The 19,287-nt window shown below is 51.4% G+C and overlaps 1 protein-coding gene across 6 annotated transcripts in view; it reads left to right on the top strand.

The window, feature by feature from the left end:
* Window positions 1–18,980, top strand: part of PTPRE (protein tyrosine phosphatase receptor type E) — a 165,079-nt gene extending 146,099 nt beyond the window's left edge. For all 6 annotated transcript variants that reach the window (XM_082423187.1, XM_082423184.1, XM_082423185.1 and 3 more), the window contains 11 exons: window positions 384–503; window positions 1,781–1,944; window positions 5,546–5,681; window positions 5,959–6,108; window positions 6,433–6,526; window positions 7,552–7,628; window positions 8,847–8,981; window positions 11,611–11,736; window positions 12,620–12,786; window positions 14,179–14,314; window positions 16,166–18,980. In XM_082423187.1, coding sequence (XP_082279313.1) covers window positions 384–503; window positions 1,781–1,944; window positions 5,546–5,681; window positions 5,959–6,108; window positions 6,433–6,526; window positions 7,552–7,628; window positions 8,847–8,981; window positions 11,611–11,736; window positions 12,620–12,786; window positions 14,179–14,314; window positions 16,166–16,240 — 1,380 coding nt within the window. In that variant the 3' untranslated portion in view covers window positions 16,241–18,980. The remainder of the gene's footprint in view (window positions 1–383; window positions 504–1,780; window positions 1,945–5,545; window positions 5,682–5,958; window positions 6,109–6,432; window positions 6,527–7,551; window positions 7,629–8,846; window positions 8,982–11,610; window positions 11,737–12,619; window positions 12,787–14,178; window positions 14,315–16,165) is intronic.
* Window positions 18,981–19,287: the final 307 nt, after the last annotated feature.

Genomic DNA, 19,287 nt, shown 5'->3' with positions numbered 1-19,287 from the left:
ATCTGACGGGCAGTGTTTGGGGAGCACGTGGTCCTCGGGGGCTTAGGGCAGCCCCTCCCAGGTGAGGCCACTTCTGCTCTGGTCCCCGGCTCTGCAGGGGCAGCTCAGCCAGACGGTTCGGTCGATGTGTGGGGTTAGTGAGTGGATGCGTGAATGAGACGTGGACTGGAAATGGTCCGATCCTGGTCTCAGCCCTGCCGTCCACCAGCTGTGTGGCCTCAGTTTCCCCACTGATAAGATGGAAACACGCTTCCCCAGCTGAGGACTGTTTCACGGGAAGCTGGTGTGTGTGAGGCCTTGTGGCCATGGCCAGGGAGGGGGCAACGAGGTGCTCAAAGGTCCCAGAAACAGACATATTGTTTCTGTTCCATTGTTCCACGCAGGAGAAGTGCTATCAGTACTGGCCGGACCAGGGCTGCTGGACCTACGGAAGCATCCGGGTGTGCGTGGAGGACTGCGTGGTCCTGGTGGACTACACCGTCCGGAAGTTCTGCATTCAGTCCGTAAGCACCTGACATCCTGGGCTTTCTGGAGAAGCAGGGGAGAGAGTCGATACCCGTCTACATTTATAATAGGAAGAGCTTTGCCCGCGGCTCTCACGAGCGGAGGATGAGGCTGGAGGAAGTGCCGGGCGGGGATGCGGGACGGTCGTTAGTGGGCCCAGGCCGTGAGTCTACAGGGCAGATGGCAGACAGGTGCACGTGGGCCCTGAGTCAGTGCCGGATGTTCCTGGCTCCCAGGGACCTTGCTGGGTGGAGGAAGTCGAGTCAGTGGGAGGGTCATGGGGGTCCCCACTCAGTGACACAGTGTCATTTCACACGCTGGAATGGTGAGGTGAGTTTTTTTTAGCAGTTTCAAAATTATGTCTGAAACACCTCATTAGTTTTCCCACTGATTTCCTGCAGTCCTTCCTTCCCCGAAAGGATTTAAGGCAGTCTTCAATAAAGATACGTGTACGCAAGGCAGATGATGTAGAGGTTTAAGAGATTTAAAAAAACCCAGAAAAAACAGAAGGTCATATCATCAGGAATCAAAGGTAGAGTGAGGGGTGTAGTTAGATTACAAAATATGAGTCTGAGTTTCCGAGAAACCACAGCAAGAAAGGAAAGAGGATGAGCTTTATCGTTCTTACTATCCCTGGCCTGCCTGCCTCCCCAAAGCACACACATACACACACACACACACACACACACACACACACACACACACACACACACACACAACTTCGCAATACAGCATATAACTTTCTGTGGCTTTGGGCAGAGAACCAAACTCCTGGGTTCTGGGTAATAAAAGAGAGAGGCTTTGAGGCAGGGGATGGGAGGGGTCTCCTGAGGGTAGGCCAACCACATCTTTTCCCCGAAAATTAAGATGCTTATGAGAGTGAAAGCTTATGCTGTTGGTAGTTACACAGGCATAAAAGCTAGGCGCACTGGGATGTAGCCACCCTGCCTCCCAGCGGGGTCCATGAGCCCTGGGGCCGTCTGTAGGGATGTATCTAGCTGCCTGGGGCCTGGCCTGGCCTGGTCCTGGGACAGGTGACCGTGGGTCCTGCTCTGCTGCCCCTGCTGCCATGGTGCTGTGTCCAGAGCCGGCAGTAAGAATCAGGGTCTCTCACTCTGGGGCGTCCAGCCTTCACTGATGGGCCCCCCCTGCACCCGTACCCGTGGCTGCCCATACCTGGATGGCAGAGGGAGACCCAAGCAAGCATTCTCAGAGCGTGATGTTGGGGAGGCGTAGGGGCCGCCCCACCCGCTCACATCTCCGTGTATCCCCGCAGCAGCTCCCCGACGGCTGCAAAGCCCCTCGGCTCGTCTGCCAGCTGCACTTCACCAGCTGGCCCGACTTCGGAGTGCCTTTCACCCCCATCGGGATGCTCAAGTTCCTGAAAAAAGTGAGGACACTCAACCCCACGCACGCCGGGCCCATAGTGGTCCACTGTAGGTACGTGCGGGGCCGGGGCCACGGGGCGGGCCCTCCAGGGAGGACTCAGGGGACGGATAGCTGGGTGGGCAGAGGGGCAGCAGGGGCGACGTGAAAGCGCCTCCCAGATACCTGGTGCAGCTCAGAGAATCCCTCAGGGCAAGAGCTGGAGGGATATTCCCCATCCGGGGCAGCAGAGCCCTTTCCTCAATGCCACCAGGGGGTAAAGCCTAATGTCGGAACCAGACAAGCGCCAAGAGGCCCAGGTTGATGGTGGGGATGGAACTCTGCCATTCACCGCCCCCACCCCGCCGCCGGGGGCCCTCAGGTCACCTCAAGGAACAGAGATGGAAACCACGCTTCTATAGGGGGTCCACCTGACCTCTCTCAGCAGAGGTTTCCGCGTCTGTAATGGGGAGGACAGCCTCGGAGGGGCTGGGACTCACCTCTGGGAGTGGGCTTTGCAGGATGCTGGGCACTGCACCCATGTAAGTTGCTGCTGCTGTGGACACAGCCGCAGCAACTAAGGTGGTGGAAGGGCAGGTTATGAAATGATTGCTTTTCCCAGAGCATGTTCCCCTCTGCCTCTGCATACCGGGACATCCTCTGGTTGTTCTCACACTGAGCTCTAATTTGCTCCGAGCTCCCCAAGCCATAGAGTCGGGCTCAAATCCACCCCCTCTGTAGCTCATGACTAAATGCCAGTTCGGCTTCGAACACGAAAATCGTGTTCATGGAAAGGCCTTGGACTTCTGGGTGGCCGGCTGGTGTGCGCATGTTTTGTTTTTTAAGACAAAGGCACAAAGATGAGAACATTCCCCAGCCGTGCTCCTCATCCTTCGGCGGATGCACGGTCAGAGCCCGAAGGTGCTGGCCAGATCCTTTCTCTGCCCCAGCCCGGGGGCTTCTGCTGTGCCCCTCATTGCCCAGGCTGGGAGGTTTGGGGGTCGCTGGGGGGGAGCGCCTGGCGTCCTGGCCGGGGATGGAATCCTGGATCTGCACCTGGGAGCTGAGCAACTGCACGTCAGGTGAGGTGACACCTGTAAGGGCCCCGTTACCTGGCCCTGCACGCTCCTCCCAGCAGCTGCATAGGAGGGGGTGGGACATGGTCTAGCCCCGCTTGGCCCCCTCAAGGGGGCAGCCCCTGTTCTCGGACGTCCTGGAAGCCAGAGTCTGCGTGCCGCTTCTGCTGAACACCCGTGTGGCAGGTTCGAAGCACCTGTGTCACTAGGTGCAGGTGCCTTTTGCCCCTGGCAGGGCTGTGATACTCAGAACGACCCTGTCTTTAACAGCTGGAAACCCAGTGTCTAGTCAGCGTGACACCCAGTGAGCAGGGTCCTTCCTCCTCAAGCCTGGACAGCCGGGCCACAGGCCTGAGTTCCTGCACGGGGATTTCTGAGAAACCCCGCAGAGATGCGGGCCCGCGTAGCCGAGTCGGTGGGGTCGACGCCGGCAGCTTGTCATCAGGGCGGAGAGTTTGAAGGGCCCTCCGCTGGAGAAGCGGCTGGCAGGGGGCTATGTGCTCAGTTCCCGTCAGCTTCAGGGGCCACGGGCTGTGCTCTGGAGGGCAGGGGATGAAAAAGCAGCCTCTGTGTGGCGTCAGGGGTGGCTGCAGGGAGCCGTTAGTTCTGTTCTCTTCTGATGCCTCTGGATCCACCGTGCGTGTGAAAACTCAGTATGCGGCCCTCCCCTGCTCCCCTCCCCCTCACCACAGGTGCCCCGGGCAGGTGCGTTTGCCTTTCATCTTGGTTTCCATCCTTGGCTCCCCTGTGGCTCTGAATCCCAGCCTTTGCCATTGAACACAGAAGTAGTCTCTCCGGGGTAATGCTTTATTTCTGTGCCGCCAATGCAGCTCCTGGCCCTCCCTGCTGCTCTGTGCTCTGCTTTGCCAGCGCGTTTCTGTGTGCGCGGAAGGGAAGCCCTTCTCTCTGGGTCTGCTTTCCCGCAGAGCTGAGGTCCCCTGCAGGCAGTTGGGTGGTCTGGGCGCTGCCTGGCAGCAGGTCACGTGGTGACAGCAGTTCCCACCAGGAGTTCAGGCTAGCCGGAGCCCCCCCTGGAACAGGGAAGAGGCTCCCATGGGCTGGCAGCCTCCAGTCTCGGGGGGAGCGGACTAGACCTCCTCATTCCTGCAAGTTCATCTTCTCACGGGGTCTCCTGGGGCTCCAGAACGTGCACCGCCTGGGGGTGGGAGGTTTCGCAATTTCCTTCTCTCTCCCACACCCACCCTCAACATCTCCCCCTTAATCCCTTAAAAAGAACCCACTGCCTGCCCGGGGTCCCTGTAGAAACAGCAGGGAGGGCCTCTAGCTAGGGCTGTGAGCTCTGCACCAGCATGCAGAGCCCAGCAGGGAAGGAGCACCTGGCCCGGGGCTTTTCCTCTTGGAACCGGCCTGGTCCCTTTCCCTGCTCCCAGGTGCTCCCCACCCTCTGCCCCGCGTGCATCTGGGCCTCCTGGGCTCTCGCAGCCTCGAGTCTGCTATTTCCTGCCCCTTACCACTGACCTGTTGGGTGGGGCGCCTTTAACTGGCTCTGCACCTGATGATTCTCTCTTACTTTGCCCTTGTAAAGAACCAAGGCTCCTGAAGGAGCCTCTCCTGTCTCGTCTGCTTCCCCTCCCCTCAGTGTGATGAGCGGGGAGTCCTTCCAAGGGCGAGGGCCTTCACTGTCTGTCCTAGCACCATTCTGGAGACTAATGGTCTGGAAAGAGCGGTACCACCTCCCCCCAGAAAGAGGAACAGGGTGGGGGACTTCATTCACTAAGTTGTGAGCCTTTTCGTTTAAAAGATCACGTTGGCTGCAGGGGCCAGAGGGGTAAAGCCCTGTTCAGCCAACTAACCCGACACCCTGGGCTGCCACGTGCAGTTCTGGTCGACGCTGCACATATGAGTCTGGGCCATTAGGGGTTTATTCGTCCAGCGGATGTTGGCTGAGTCCGTTTGTGTGCCCCCTGAGCCCTGGGTGTTGGGGAGACACATATGGACGGCCCTCACTGGCTGGTGGGCATCTAGATGAGACAGGTGGGGTGGCGGGTAGAGAATGTCCACAGACTGCTGTGGGGAGAGCACTGGGAGGGAAGGAAACCCGGACCCAGGAATGGAATCGGGCAGCTTCCCGAGGCGGAGACCTCTCAGTGGAGCCCCTAAGGACCAGCTGGCCCCTGCCAGCCCGGAGGTGAGGGCTAGGATCCCAGACAGAGCCCCCATGTGCATGACCTTGGCTCCAGGGCCAGCAGACCTGACCTGGGGTTCTCCATTCTTATGAAGAGCCTGGAAAAGCCGTATCAAGCATGACAATAACAAAATCCAATTACACAAGTGATAAGGAGAAGACGACATTGGGTAATAGAGGAAAAATTACCTGTACAACTCACCCGAGGCTTACGACACAATTTCCAGGTAGAGGGAGAGATCTGAGGTCTTTTCACTAAGATTGTGGAGCCCTCTGGTGGCCTCGCGAGGATTTGCTCTTTATTAACCGAGGAAAGTTCGTGTTCAGGGATGAAGTGGAAGTCTCTGTGGAGGGCGGGGTGTCCTCCCGTCCAGGCTGCAGGCGTGTTCCGAGGCCCTGGCATTCATTTCGGGGAAATGTGACTCACGACTTGGCGTCTTTGTTTCTCCCCAAGCGCGGGTGTGGGCCGGACGGGCACCTTCATGGTGATCGATGCCATGATGGACATGATGCATGCCGAGCAAAAGGTGGACGTCTTTGATTTCGTGTCCAGAATCCGCAATCAGCGGCCTCAGATGGTTCAGACGGACGTGAGTAACGCCCTCCTCGGGCCCAGCCGCCCGTCCTGGTGTGAGCTTCGCACAGCAAACCCAGACGCCCCGGGGTGTGTGCCCTCCCCCCAAGACGGTGCACGCAGAGTGGTGCCCGGCAGGGAGAAGGTCCTCAGTCACGCCCGCTGTCACGCTGTCAAGGCCATAGATGGTCGTTATAAATGGCCATTAATCTGACTCTGCCCCCAAACCTCCTTCCCTTTACACAAAAGAGAAGAGAAGGGCCCCCTTGGAGCCCATCTGCGTCTCCCCACAGATGCAGTACACGTTCATCTACCAAGCCTTACTGGAGTACTACCTCTACGGGGACACCGAGCTGGACGTGTCCTCCCTGGAGAAGCACCTGCAGACGCTGCACGGCAGCGCCACCCACTTCGACAAGGTCGGGCTGGAGGAGGAGTTCAAGGTAGGTGCCGACTTAAGGGCCGCCATTCACACGAAGCTGCTTTCAGTTGCTTCCCCCCTTGATTGACCCCAGAAAAAGCAGGGGAGCCGTCCTGCCCGTGACTTCCGAGGGAAGAATACTGGGGACTTTCAGAGCTTAGCAACCATCTGTGCAGGGGGCGTGTCGTGCATACACTTTTATTTCCCAAGACTCGGGAAATGTCTGCAGATGCAGACAGGTATTTCCACTGAGGAGGTGCCCTTGACGGTAGAGCTGTTAGAAGGCTGAGTGATCTCTCGGGAATGTCCGGGTTTTAACTGCATGGCTGTGTCCTCTTGGCCGCAGAAATTGACAAATGTCCGCATCATGAAGGAGAACATGAGGACAGGCAACCTGCCGGCCAACATGAAGAAGGCCAGGGTCATCCAGATCATCCCATGTAAGGCAGCCCGGGCCGCGGAGGGTAAACCCTTGACGCAGGTGTGATCGGACTGGTACCCTCTGGCTTCAGGTGCTAAGAAGTCATGGCCCACCCACCCCTGTAAACCAGGGGTCAAGGGCAGGGCGCCCTCTGGGAGCTCTGTCAAGTGTGGGGAAGGCACGAGTGACCCAGACAGTCCTGTGGGTGTCAGGCGGGCAGCTTGTGACCTGGGCTTGGAGGCAGGAGAGGGAGGACTTCCTGGAAGCAGTGAGATCCTGGCCTGACTCAGTGCCTCCTGATTCTACATGTCATCCAGTTCTCCCCCGAGCCTGGGCAGAGGCATGTAGCCCCCTGTACACAGAGCGGGGGTCCTGGCCCAGGATGTGCAGCAGGACCAAACTCAGCCGAGACCTTCCAGGAAGAGGCCTGGGGACGGGCAAACCGTGGGCAGGGGGGCATCGGGCACTGGGCTGCCCGGGGTCTGGGGGGAGGGAGGGCCTGGGGGCCTGCAGGAGCATCAGAGGAACCACGGGGGGAAGGGGAGGGCACCCGCCTTGAGGGGAAGAGGAGCGCCTCGTCCAGACGTCCCCTCCACCTCCCCTCCTGGACTCAAGCTCGGGCAGGAGCGGGATCTCACGTGGACCTGCCCAGGCAGGCAGTGTGTGGGCTGAGCAAGTCCTCTTCAGCCTCAGACCCTAGGGTCTTAGTGGCTGTGATGTCCCCGGCCGGCTACCCCGGTTTGCCTGCCTGGCCACACTCCTTTTACTCTCTAAATTTACTTTAATGCTTACATTTTGGTAGGAATTACCTCAGTTTATGACAAATGAAAACGATAAGTGGATTACTTTAGAACTTTCCTGATAAAACACAACTTCCCTGGGCCACTTGGATTAACCTATTTTAGAAAGTAAACCTTCCGATGAGTTGACTTTTTTTAGTGATTTTATCCATAAGTTTTATGTCTTGGAAGCTCCTAGCAGCATGTTCAAGTTTGCAAGGCAGGATGGGGTTGGTTCTGACCCAGGGGACGCACTGCTTTGCAGATGACTTCAACCGCGTCATCCTTTCCATGAAAAGGGGCCAGGAGTACACGGATTACATCAACGCATCCTTTATAGACGTAAGTGCAGCGGCCCCGCCCTGCTTGCGTGCCTGGCGAGGACGCATGCTCTCTTCATCTGTAATCACAGAGACTCTTGATCAACTTGCTTTCACAATCAGAAAGGACGGACACGCCCACAGAGATCCAAACCATTTCATTAGCAGACACTTGCTTAAAGAAAATGAATAAGGAACTTTGGAAATAGAGGATGTAGGTGCGCTGCTAAATAATTTGCTATTTTTCCATTCTGCTTTTTAAAAAAATTTTATTAATTAATTAATTTATTTTTGGCTGTGTTGGGTCTTCGTTGCTGCGTGCGGGCTTTCTCTAGTTGCGGCGAGCGGGGGCTCCTCTTCGTTGCGGTGCGCGGGCTTCTCATTGCGGTGGCTTCTCTTGTTGCGGAGCATGGGCTCTAGGTGCGTGGGCTTCAGTAGTTGTGGCACGCGGGCTCAGTAGTTGTGGCTCGCGGGCTCAGTAGTTGTGGCTCGCGGGCTCTAGAGCGCAGGCTCAGTAGTTGTGGCGCACGGGCTTAGTTGCTCCGCGGCCTGTGGGATCTTCCTGGACCAGGGCTCGAACCCGTGTCCCCTGCATTGGCAGGCGGATTCTTAACCACTGCGCCACCAGGGAAGCCCTCCATTCTGCTTCTAATACATAGTGACTTCCCTTTTACCTCTCTGTTGCACACCAGCCCTCTATCCGTGCTTGCACACGCTTTCTCTCGCATGTGCTGTGCGTGGACAGCACGATTGTGTTCAGGCCCAGTCTTAGGCTGCCTAGTGCACAGCAGAGTTAGCTGATGAATGGGCAGGAGAGAGCATAGCAGCCAAGTCTGTGCGAAGATTTTTGTTGCAGATGAGAACGCTGTGCCAGGGGTCACTTGGGCCCGAGGGGAGGACCTGGGACTTGAACCCACTTCCTCTAACTCCATGCCCAGGCTCGCTGCCCCACTGCAATACTAACTTAGCTGTGACGCATACAGACATGTTAGAATCAAAGCCAGCCCAAGCAAGGGGTTCATTATACCCATTCAGAGGTGACCTGGGGCTGAAGGGGGGCTGTCTAGCTTGGGCATCTTGACCTGTTTTCTGAGCGTGTGCCAGCTGGGGCTTGGCTCAGGCCCTGGAAGCCTGGAGAGTACTGTCCCTCATCCGGCCCTGGGCTGTTCTACATTCACATGTCCCACGGTGGAAATGGGTTGGAAGGAAGTCGGACTTTAACCTCTGCTCCCATTTGAAGGGCTACCGGCAGAAGGACTACTTCATCGCCACCCAGGGGCCCCTGGCGCACACGGTGGAGGACTTCTGGAGGATGGTCTGGGAGTGGAAGTGCCACACGATCGTGATGCTGACCGAGGTCCAGGAGAGAGAGCAGGTCAGGGCGCCGCCCAGCCCACCTCTGGGGCCGTTAACACACACCAGGTGCAGCCCACCTGATGTGACTATCTGTCCCTTGCGAGTGTCCCACCCGCTGTCATCTGTGAGGCCAGGCCACAGCTACTGAGGAGGGAGAGAGGCTGGAAATGAAAAAGGTTTTATTTCATCACCACGCCCACCACAAGTTAACCGTAACTACCCACTGGCTTTATTCTTAGCCTACATTTTATTTAACCTGCCTTGAAATTCTGCCATCTTGTGTTTGCCACAAATACAAATTTGGTCACAACCTGCTGAAGAAAAAGACATTTATTCACTTTTTTTCGGAACAGAAAGACATAGGTATTGATATATGTACCTAATTAATATAGTTCTGGTAAAACTGAATGAGTTAAATGTTTCTTTTTTCCCAAAGATCCATGCATGGCCTTCTTGTTTTTATTTAATAACGTAATAAACAGTCACGAACCCACCATCCAGCTGAAAAACCAAACTTTTGCCAATAATGTACATTTATCCAGATGCTCTCCCAAGAGGTAACCGCTATCCTGAATTTGTGTTTTTTTGATTTCTTTGCTTTTTAAAAACAGTTTTGTTGGGATATAATTCACATACCATACAATTCATCTTTCTAAAGGGTACAATTCAGTGGTTTTTAGTATATTCAGAGTTGTGCAACATCACTAATTCCAGATCATTTTCATCACCCCAAAAAGAAACCCCATACCCACAAAAAAATCACTTACCCACTTCCTCTCCCCAGTCCCTGCAACGACAAATCTACTTTCTGACTCTATGGATTTGCCTCTTCTGGACATTTCCTATAAGTGAAATCATGCATGTCTTTTGTGATTGAGCTCTTTCACTTAGCATAAATGTTGTCAGGGTTCATCCGTGAATCAGTTCCTCACTCTTTTTTATTTTTTATTGTATAAATATACCACATTTCATTTATTCATTCATTAGTTGATAGATATTTGCGTTGTTTTCATTCGGGGAATTATGAATAATGTTTTGAACATTCATGGACACGTTTTTACATGAATGTTAACTTTTCATTTCTCTTAGGTAGATACCTAGGGGTGGAATTGCTGGGCCATATCATGACTATATTGCAAACTCATATCACTTAACATTTGGAGGAAATGCCAGACTGCTTTCCAAGCAGGTGCCCCATTTTGCATTCCCACCAACAATGTACAAGGGTTCCATTTTCTCCCCATCCTCATCAACACTTATCATTATCTTTTCAATTAAAGCCACCCTAGAAGATGTGTTCTTAGCTTTTTTAAAAATCTTTTTATATCACGTGTGTGTATTCCTAAAGAGACAACTGTTTAGTTTTGTCTGCTTTTGAACTTTATTCAAAAGTTGAGTTGGTTTTTCCACTCAAAATTATTCATTTGATATTCTCCTATGTTGCTGCCTATAACTGTGGCTCATTCATCATTATTTCCTTATACTCCATGACACAAACTGTACATCCTGCATCCATTGACTTGCCCCTTCTTCTGTCATGGGCATCTGGGTTGATTCCATTCTGTTGTTTTACAAACAGTGCTGTGGGTACTTTCTTGTACGTGTCTCATGATGCACAAGGAATAGTAGGTTCCAAAGAGACAAAATGCTGCATTGGAGAGTGTGTGTGAAAGTTTGAATTTGCAAGACATTTCCTAATGGCTTTCCAAAGTGGTTGTGGTTTCCAAAGTGGTCAGTGGGTGAATATCATTCATCGACATCCCTAGGGTTGTCTGATGTCCTCATTTTTGTTAATTAAATAGGTATAAATATCATCTCTTTGTGGCCTTGATTTGCACCTCTCTGATCCCTGTGAGGTCAGACATCACTATGCATATTTATAGAGGACATATTTCGTCTTGTGCAAAGTGCCTGTTCATACCTTTCACTCATTTTTTTAGTGGGTTGTTTGCCCTTTTCTTTTTGATTTATAGGATTTCTTTACGTATTCTTGGTACTGATCCCTTGTTGGTTTTACGTATTACAAATATTTCATCCCAGTTGATTGTCTGTCTTTTCATTCTCTTGATATTTTTGGATGACGCAGAGTTAATTTTATTATAATCTGATGTTGCAATCTGCTGTATCATGGTTGGTTCGCTCTTTGGGGCTCTTGTTTGTTAAATCTGTACCCCAAAATGAAAAGGTATTTTCTTCTTCTAAGGCTTTCACAGTTTTGTTTTTGACGTTAAGTCTGACCCTGTCTTGGTTTGTTTTTATTAAGGTTCAAGGCTACCATATATGGTAGGGCAAGTTCTACGCTGCCCAACTCCAGGAGGGGCTGGGGCATTCGTATCAGCCCAGGTAGGGTGTGAGTCAGGGATCCAGTTCCCTTTTCCCATATGGAGAACTGATTTCCCAGCTCCATTTACTGACTAGTCTCTCCTCTGTGTCATGTCACTTCTGTTCTGTATCAAAGTTGCAAATACACGCATGTCTGTTTCTGGACTCTGCTCTGTTCCCTTGGTCAACAGGCACTGGTAGCATTCATATTCGTGTTCATATGTTATTTTCTTGGTCAGGCGAAATACGGTAAATGGTTTGAGAGCAATTCTGCATCATATCGTCAAAACTGCTAGCAGCAAATTCTTTTTCTGTTATCCCCCAAGGATAAATGCTACCAGTATTGGCCGACAGAGGGCTCAGTGACTCATGGAGAAATAACAATTGAAATAAAGAGCGATACCCTTTCTGAAGCCATCAGTATACGAGACTTCCTGGTCACTTTCAATCAGGTATTGTTGCCAAAGCCCTTTCATCTCTTGTGGACATCACTCGCGGTCTGCTTGTCATTGTGCCAGAATGTCCTGCTCCTTCAGGCTTTTCCAGAGCCCCATGTTAGCTTAGTATCGACGGTCAGTGAGGACAGTAGGATGCTGAGTTATCAAGTGGCCGATCTCCCATGAGATTTGACCTCCGTGGTCCCCTGCCTCCTTGCTGGAGCACGGGGATGGTGGGGCAAAGTGGCCAACCCCGAGAGGCGTCCCGCCGCCACCCGCTCCCCAGGAGCAATGACGGTGGCCCAGAGCAGGAGGAGTGAATGGATGAAGCCGCAGAGGCCTCTCTGGGGCTCTCTGCCATCCCCCCTCCCCACCGGGTCTTGGGCACTGCTCCCTGGCAAGAATGGGGACGCTGCGTGTCAACTGGGGGTAAGATGACCCACCTATGGGATTTGATTCTGAGCTCAAGGCGGTCAGAACAGTGGAACCCAGCTTTGCCCCTTTGGGGCTTGTTCTCCTCCACGCGGGTCACCGGACGACCCAGGGCCGCTAGACTCAGAAACTACCCATCTCCAGCCTTGAAGGGACGTGTAGGGTCCTGGCTTCTTAAAAAAAAGGGATGATTCCTGTCAGCTCAAGCAAAACTGCCAAGGATCCCATAAAGGGGTCTGGTGGGCCCTGGGGACTCGGGGGCACATCCTCTTGAGTGTCCTGATCCCCACCCAGAAGGAAGCACTGCTGGCCTTCTGCCTGAGGGTGACCACGGCCTACCAACACCCTGACCGGGAGGCCAGCCAGATGAGAACTCTGCTGGCCTCCAGACACCGTGGCCCGACTCCCCGGGAGGGCAGGGGGGCCTGCGGTGGGGCAGCACTGAGGCGCCCTTCCCGCCCGGCAGCCCCTGGCCCGCCAGGAGGAGCAGACCCGGGTCGTGCGACAGTTCCACTTCCACGGCTGGCCGGAGATCGGGATCCCCGCCGAGGGCAAAGGCATGATCGACCTCATTGCGGCCGTGCAGAAGCAACAGCAGCAGACGGGCAACCACCCCATCACGGTGCACTGCAGGTGAGCGGCCCCTGGGGCCCCGGGCACCCCTCCTGCTGGGACGAACGCAGACCCCACGCCCAGTTCACTGCTCCCAGCAGCACCATTTCCCTGGACGGTATCCTTCACCTTCCCCTTCGCACATAACATAAGGCAAATGCATAGGTGTCATCTCACCATACACGCAGAAGCATTTGGGCGGAAGGAGTCAGGAAATGCCTCAAACACACGTTTCTCTGTGCTTTTTAAGTTGTCAAAAAAAAAAAAAAAATTGCCAAGCACCGCTCAGACAAACCCTGAACTTGAGTCGTCTTCGTTTTGAAAGACCGTCTGACTCTGGCTGGTGTGCCCACCCAGCACAGCAGGAGGCTCTTCTTGAGCTTCTCACGGAAGTCCAGGCCGGGGTCCATAAGGAGGGCCCGCAGCTCCACGCCCTCCCTCTCAGCCCGGCTCCCGAGTTAGGCCCAAGGGCAGAGGGACACACTGGGGGGACCCCTGGATACAGCTAGGCGCCCCCAGCAAAGACTTTGAAAGACAGCATTACGAGGGTAGAGGGTGAATCTGGCTGAATCTGGAGACGTGCCAGCTCACCTTTTTTCTGGGCCAGGCCCCCCCTGCTGGCAGGGACCTTGACCACCCTTGCAAAGCTCTTCCTCGCGTTTGGGGAGTTTAATCTTGGGGGTGCTGATTTGCCTCCAAAGCTGCACTTCTGTTCCTTTGTCTACATGTGTGGCTCCCATTTTTTTGCGACTGCCATTGGCACCGACCCACTTCGCCTTGTAGCTGATAACACCCAGTGTGAAGGGTTTGGGCCTCTTTCCTTGTCTGGGACCCGCCTGGCGCACTTCCGGCCTGGCCAGCAGGGGGAGCACACGCCTCGGTTTTCTGTCCCTGGTGCCTTTGTAGATGTCGTTTTGAGTGCCTTCTTGTTCCACCTCCGCAAACCCAGACTGACCTTAACACGTGTTGGGCACCAGGGATGCAAAGGTGATGGAGACCCACAAGGTCATCCCACCTGTGGGAAGGCAGATGCAGGGAGAACAGCCATAGGGTCAGTCCACGGGTGGGATTCCAGGGCCCAGAGGGCAGCCGTGCATCCCCAGAGGGCTCCCTGGAAGAGGCCAGCCAAGCCCGCCTCCATTAGGTCTGGTCTACACAAGGAAGAAGGGAAATGGTTCCACCAGCTTAAAAACTTGTAACCGGTCATGATTCAACTCATGTTGTAATTAGGCAAGTGTTTTAGGAATTTTATGTTTGCTGACTGTTAGTCCAAAGCTAAGCTACCTATAAATGATCATTAAAAACCCAAGCTCCGATCGTTCCAGTACTGACGTGTAGGGCTTGGCGGAGGCGGTGGGATTCTCATGCCCGTGGGTGAGTTGGAGTATCTCATCCAGCACGTTTTCTCTGCAGTGCTGGAGCTGGGCGTACAGGGACTTTCATAGCACTCAGCAACATTCTGGAACGGGTCAAAGCTGAGGGACTTCTAGACGTATTCCAAGCTGTGAAGAGTTTACGACTTCAGAGGCCACATATGGTGCAAACCCTGGTAAGAAACCGTTTCCAGAGGAATCGAGAATGGTCTCGTGTTGAATTTGATGTATGTTTCATTGACGGAGTTCAAGTCCCCGGGGAAGGAGGGAGGTAAAGTTTCCAAGAAAAAGAGCTAAAGGTTTCAGTCAGCTCACAGTGAAGCTCTACAGACCCCCTTCTTCCCTTGCATCTGGCTGGGGTCTGTCCCCCGGGCAGGACACGTGAGGAGGGGCACACCCATGACTTCAGATGATAAGACCCCTTGGACAGAGGCACAGATGATAGCAACCGTTATGTCGAAGTGAACTGTTCCTCCAGATTCCAGTGTACATTTAAATATGTACGAAGTTCAAAAGTAGCACTGACATTTACAGTCCTGATTCCTGTCATCTATCTCCCACTGTTCGTTTGGACTCTTTTCCTTGGCTGGATCTCACTCAGCCTCCAGACGCTGCCCAGGGGCCTTACTTAAGGAGTCCATGCAATGCACAGTTCCTTCTTACATTCTCTTTCATTTCGTGGTGAAAACACGCACTTTCTGGTTTTCAGAAGAGATGCCTCTTCACCAAATTTGGTGATTGTTCTGCAACAGCAAGGTCAGTTTTAAAGGCTGTTATAACCCGTCGTTTTCCCCAAGGCTTCTTATTTTAGCACTTGCCCTCCCGGCCCGGCCCGCTCGTTCTCTGTGCTAACTGGATCCCGACTCAGGCACTTTCCTTTCCCTTCCGGGGGGCGCTGGGTGATCGGGTGGGAATCTTAGTAGCTGGAAGGGAGGACCCCTACCGTCCATTCTCGGCTCTCCTGACAACGTCCCTGCAACCTCAGGACAGCAGTTTTCTGCCTCATCTTTTCTTCCCCTGGAAAGCCCAGCTCCTTCCCATGATGGCTGGACTGAGATTCCGGAACAGCCAGACAGGCTAACGCTTGGCCTCTTCCAACCCAAAAGCCTGTAGATTTTTGTTCAAGGGGAATTTAGAGAAGAGGCTGAACCCAAGGTGTTGGGAAAGAAGAGGGAGGGGGCCGGGGAGCCGCCCTTGGTCCCCCTGCTTCCCCAGCTCCCATGTTCAATGGGCCAGCAAATGACCAGGGTCTGCAAGGAACCAGACCCTTTTAGGGTAGCTGTTGTTACCTGAACCTGCCTGCTGACCGTTGTGCACGCGTGGTTTTCCAAGACGCACAGTAGGCTCAATAAGAAAGCCCTGCCGTGGCCATTTTCCCCATCCCTTTCATTTCCTCTTTTGAGTGCCCGTTATGGGCCCTGTCACACAACCCGCTTTCTGGTCCGCTGTTAACCCACCACCTGGCTCTCGTCTCACCGCCTCAAAGAGCCACTGGGAGGTCAGGAGTCAGATGATGTCCAAGTGTTCTAATAAGTTAACAGCCTTATACATATGCAACACATTTTTCTTTTAAATTCTAGTAAAATTGATATAAAGCAATGCCCTTTTGCGGTGTAAATTTAGGCTTAAAAATAATCTATATTTCTATCTTATTTAACTTCTATAGATTATTTTCATTACATTATGAAGTTTGATGTTAAGTATGCTCATTCTTTTTCAGTTCAAAAGTGGTTGTTTTTAAGTTTAAATATGAAAACTAAAGATCTCTCACTCAGACTGTCCAAAATACACTAAGCTAAAGTTGAAACTGAACACTGACATTTTCTATGTAGAAAAACAGCTTTATTTGGAAATGTTCATGTGCCTAAAAACTAAATTATATAACAGAAGCTGATACACAGTAGGATACACAGTATTTCAATAACTGGTCAGACTTTTTTATGTCTTCTCTTTAAAGTTTCTCCTAATTAAATTAGGCAAATTTTTTTTTCATATTATTTTAATGTGTTCTTGTTTTTCTTTTTCAGGAACAGTATGAATTCTGCTACAAAGTGGTACAAGATTTTATTGATATATTTTCTGATTATGCTAATTTCAAATGAAAATTCCTGCCTTAAAATATTTTTTAATTTAATGGTCAGTATATTTTGTAAAAGTCATGTTAATTTATTTCATAGTTGACATTAATATCCTCCTAATTTCTTTGTATATATTTTGTTATGCTTTAAAGGCCACCTGCTGTAAAGTTATTAAATCTTAAATACCCCTTTTAAAACCTGGAATAATGTATTAAGGTCAAATAATATTCCATAAAATATATATTTCTGCTAATATCAGTAAAAATATTTTAATTTTTCATTAGATTCATATCATTTCATTTCACACAGTCAGCACCTCTAAATGTTAAAAATCTTAATATGACAAGTGTATTTATTTATGCAAGCTACTAACCGCAACTTCGTTAGAAAACAGTCAAGGACTCAGAAATCGGTGGAAAATACATTTTCCTGACACTGACTTTACAGCCCTGAGCAGTGGCGGTTTTTTGAAAGCAAACTGTTTGTGAAGATACAGTGTAAATAGGGAATTTTGTAGTCCTCAGTCTCAACCCACGTGGTTTATCTTTACCTTTTAAAGATCAAAGAAGACTTTACAACCTGAGTCCAAGTCTAAAACACACTGGAGTAGTCAGTGACTATATAGTAATACTTAAAAATGCATTTATCCAAGGCTGTGTTGTGCCATCTTGGCCAGATGAGAAAAGATGTAAAGGCCAGTGGTCCAGTTCGCCCGGGCCTTGGGTCCGGCAAAACCAGTTATCAGAGCTTGAGTCCCACGGTGCTGGGCGCCGCTTGCTGTCTGTCTGTCTGAGAATCACACCCACCGCACTTGTCACTCTCCCCCGCCCCCCGGCCCCCGCCATTCTGCCCTGCTTGTCGTGAGCTGTGCCTCAAGGCATGACAAAAAGCCACTTCCCATTCCAAAAGGTCAGGTAGAGCATCTGACACGCACGGAAGCGAGGAGCTCCCGCCTGGTAGAAAGAGTGAGGCAGCTACAAGCAATTATGCTTTAAACTTTGAGAAGCATTTTGGTATTTAAAAATCTCTTGTAAAAGCTAAGACTGTTTGTAAGAAAAGAAATCTTAAAAAAAAAAATCTAGATTTATACAGTTTTTTTTAAAGTCCCACTCCTTGATATTTAATAAAAGAAAAAGAGAAATCCTTAATCTAAAGGCTAATTTATTTTTGAATGGTTACTAGTGAGACCTCTGACACTGGATAATAATGATCTCACTGCCAGACAGGATTGGCTTATGGGGCAAAAAAAAAGAGAAGGGATGAATGTAGAAAGGTTTGATTTAATGGCAGTGATCTGTCTGTGGCTGTTAGGTACCTAGCGGATGAGCACAATATAAAAAAAAGACATCTGAAAACATTTAACATGTGCATTTTTGGGTACACTTTTTGCTTTTTAAAAGAGATGTGAATCTGAAGGCCTTTATTTGATATTTCCACTGGTAACTGATTGCACAAAGGTAACCCAGGGTAAGTTACGTCCTAATAACAAGCCCACGGGTAATCAAGCTTCTGCCTCGCCTCCGAGCCCCACGCAAGGGTCAGATGAGGTGCCCAGCTGGACGGACAAAAGCACAACTTTGTGAGCGCTGCCATGGCCACCAGCCTGCAGCCCTGGGCTCCACACACAGCTGAATGCGTCCCTCACCCTTCTGGGTGCAATGATTATGCATTTGGGTCGAAGAGAAAATGGAGGGAGCTTTGCAAGATGCACCTGGTGGCCCTGTTTGTTTTCATTGTTGAAGTCCCAAGCCCGAAGCCCTTCTTGACTAAAGGGGAAGAGAGAAAACTGAGCACCAAAGCCTAGAAACAGAGCCGGTGTTTGTGGTGAAGGCGACATATAGGGGTCATAGAGTCGAGGCGAGGCGCCTGGATTGGGGTCCAAATTTAGGAGCCTTTAATGAGAATCCTTCAGGCCCTTCAGTGGTCTTACTGGCATCTCTTGTCTTGAGATTAAGGTAGACCTTCTCGGGGAGGCGCCCCGTTTGTGTGTTCTTCTGCCCCCTTGGTGCATCCCCCTTGTCTGCTGTGGTTCTGCCCTCGTGGTTCTGAGAACAGAGCAGAAGCCACTGTCCCTGGGTTGCAGGACCCCCTCCGCCTTTGGGGCAGTACTTGCCTTGCAGTAGCTGCAGCCTCCTGGCCTCGGCCGCGGTCCCGGTTCAGACAGCCTTGGTGGGCGCTCCGGGACTCCTGTCTTCTCTGTCTCGCTGGGATAGGTTGACTCTTCCTCCCCTTCGGTCAAAGAAAGTCCATTGTACATAACAAAACAGCACCAGGCTGGTAAAGTCATTTTTCTTTGCCAGTTTTCTCCATTGCATGCGGCTACATTCAAATGCCAAATAGCGATTAGAAGACTACCGTTCTGATCTCCTTGCTTTATCAGTCACTATGTGACTCACTTTACTGTTTCTCTCCATGTGCTCTACGAATGAAGAATGCATACCAGTGTTTTAAAAGGTATTTTTATGTGTTTTTAAAAACTTTTTAAAACGAGCCTGACACCTGTTTCAGCATTTGGAGTCATGCCCATGTTATTTTTTTTAATGTGTGATTACTGATACTTCTGTTGTGTTTGTGTTAATTTATGTGCAATCTTTATAATATATGTATGTATTCCGGTTTCAACTCTCATTTTTTCTTTTATTCCATTTATCATTTGATCTTGCTCTGATTATGATGCCAGTGAATGCTGCTGAATTCTTTGTATATGCAAATTGCAAGATCCAAAACATTCTGATGCAAGGATAAATCTTTACTTTGACTTCCAGCCTTCGTCTCTTTCTTCATTGAAATCTCCTTATCTCGTTCCTCTGCCTTAAATCCTTTTAGACAAGACATTCGTTAGGAGGGAAGCATTGATTGATGCAGACAATTTTAGGACTTGAAAATTTAGCTCAGACATGGTATAGAAACAGCCCCCCGGGCGTGAGTGGGCGTGATGGCCAGTGGGCTGGTCTTCAGAAGTCCTGAGTGGTGTGTGGCACACGAGTCACAAGTGGCCCTGCAGAGGGCCCACGTCCCTCCTCGAGTCCAGACAGGGCTCCGAGCTCTGAGCAGTGGTTTCTCAAAATCTA

The sequence above is a fragment of the Balaenoptera physalus genome (assembly GCF_965194825.1).
Source record: "Balaenoptera physalus genome assembly, chromosome: 14".
Taxonomy (NCBI): domain Eukaryota; kingdom Metazoa; phylum Chordata; class Mammalia; order Artiodactyla; family Balaenopteridae; genus Balaenoptera; species Balaenoptera physalus.
Note: the sequence above shows the minus strand (reverse complement) of the source record. Positions and strands in the feature narration are given on the sequence as shown.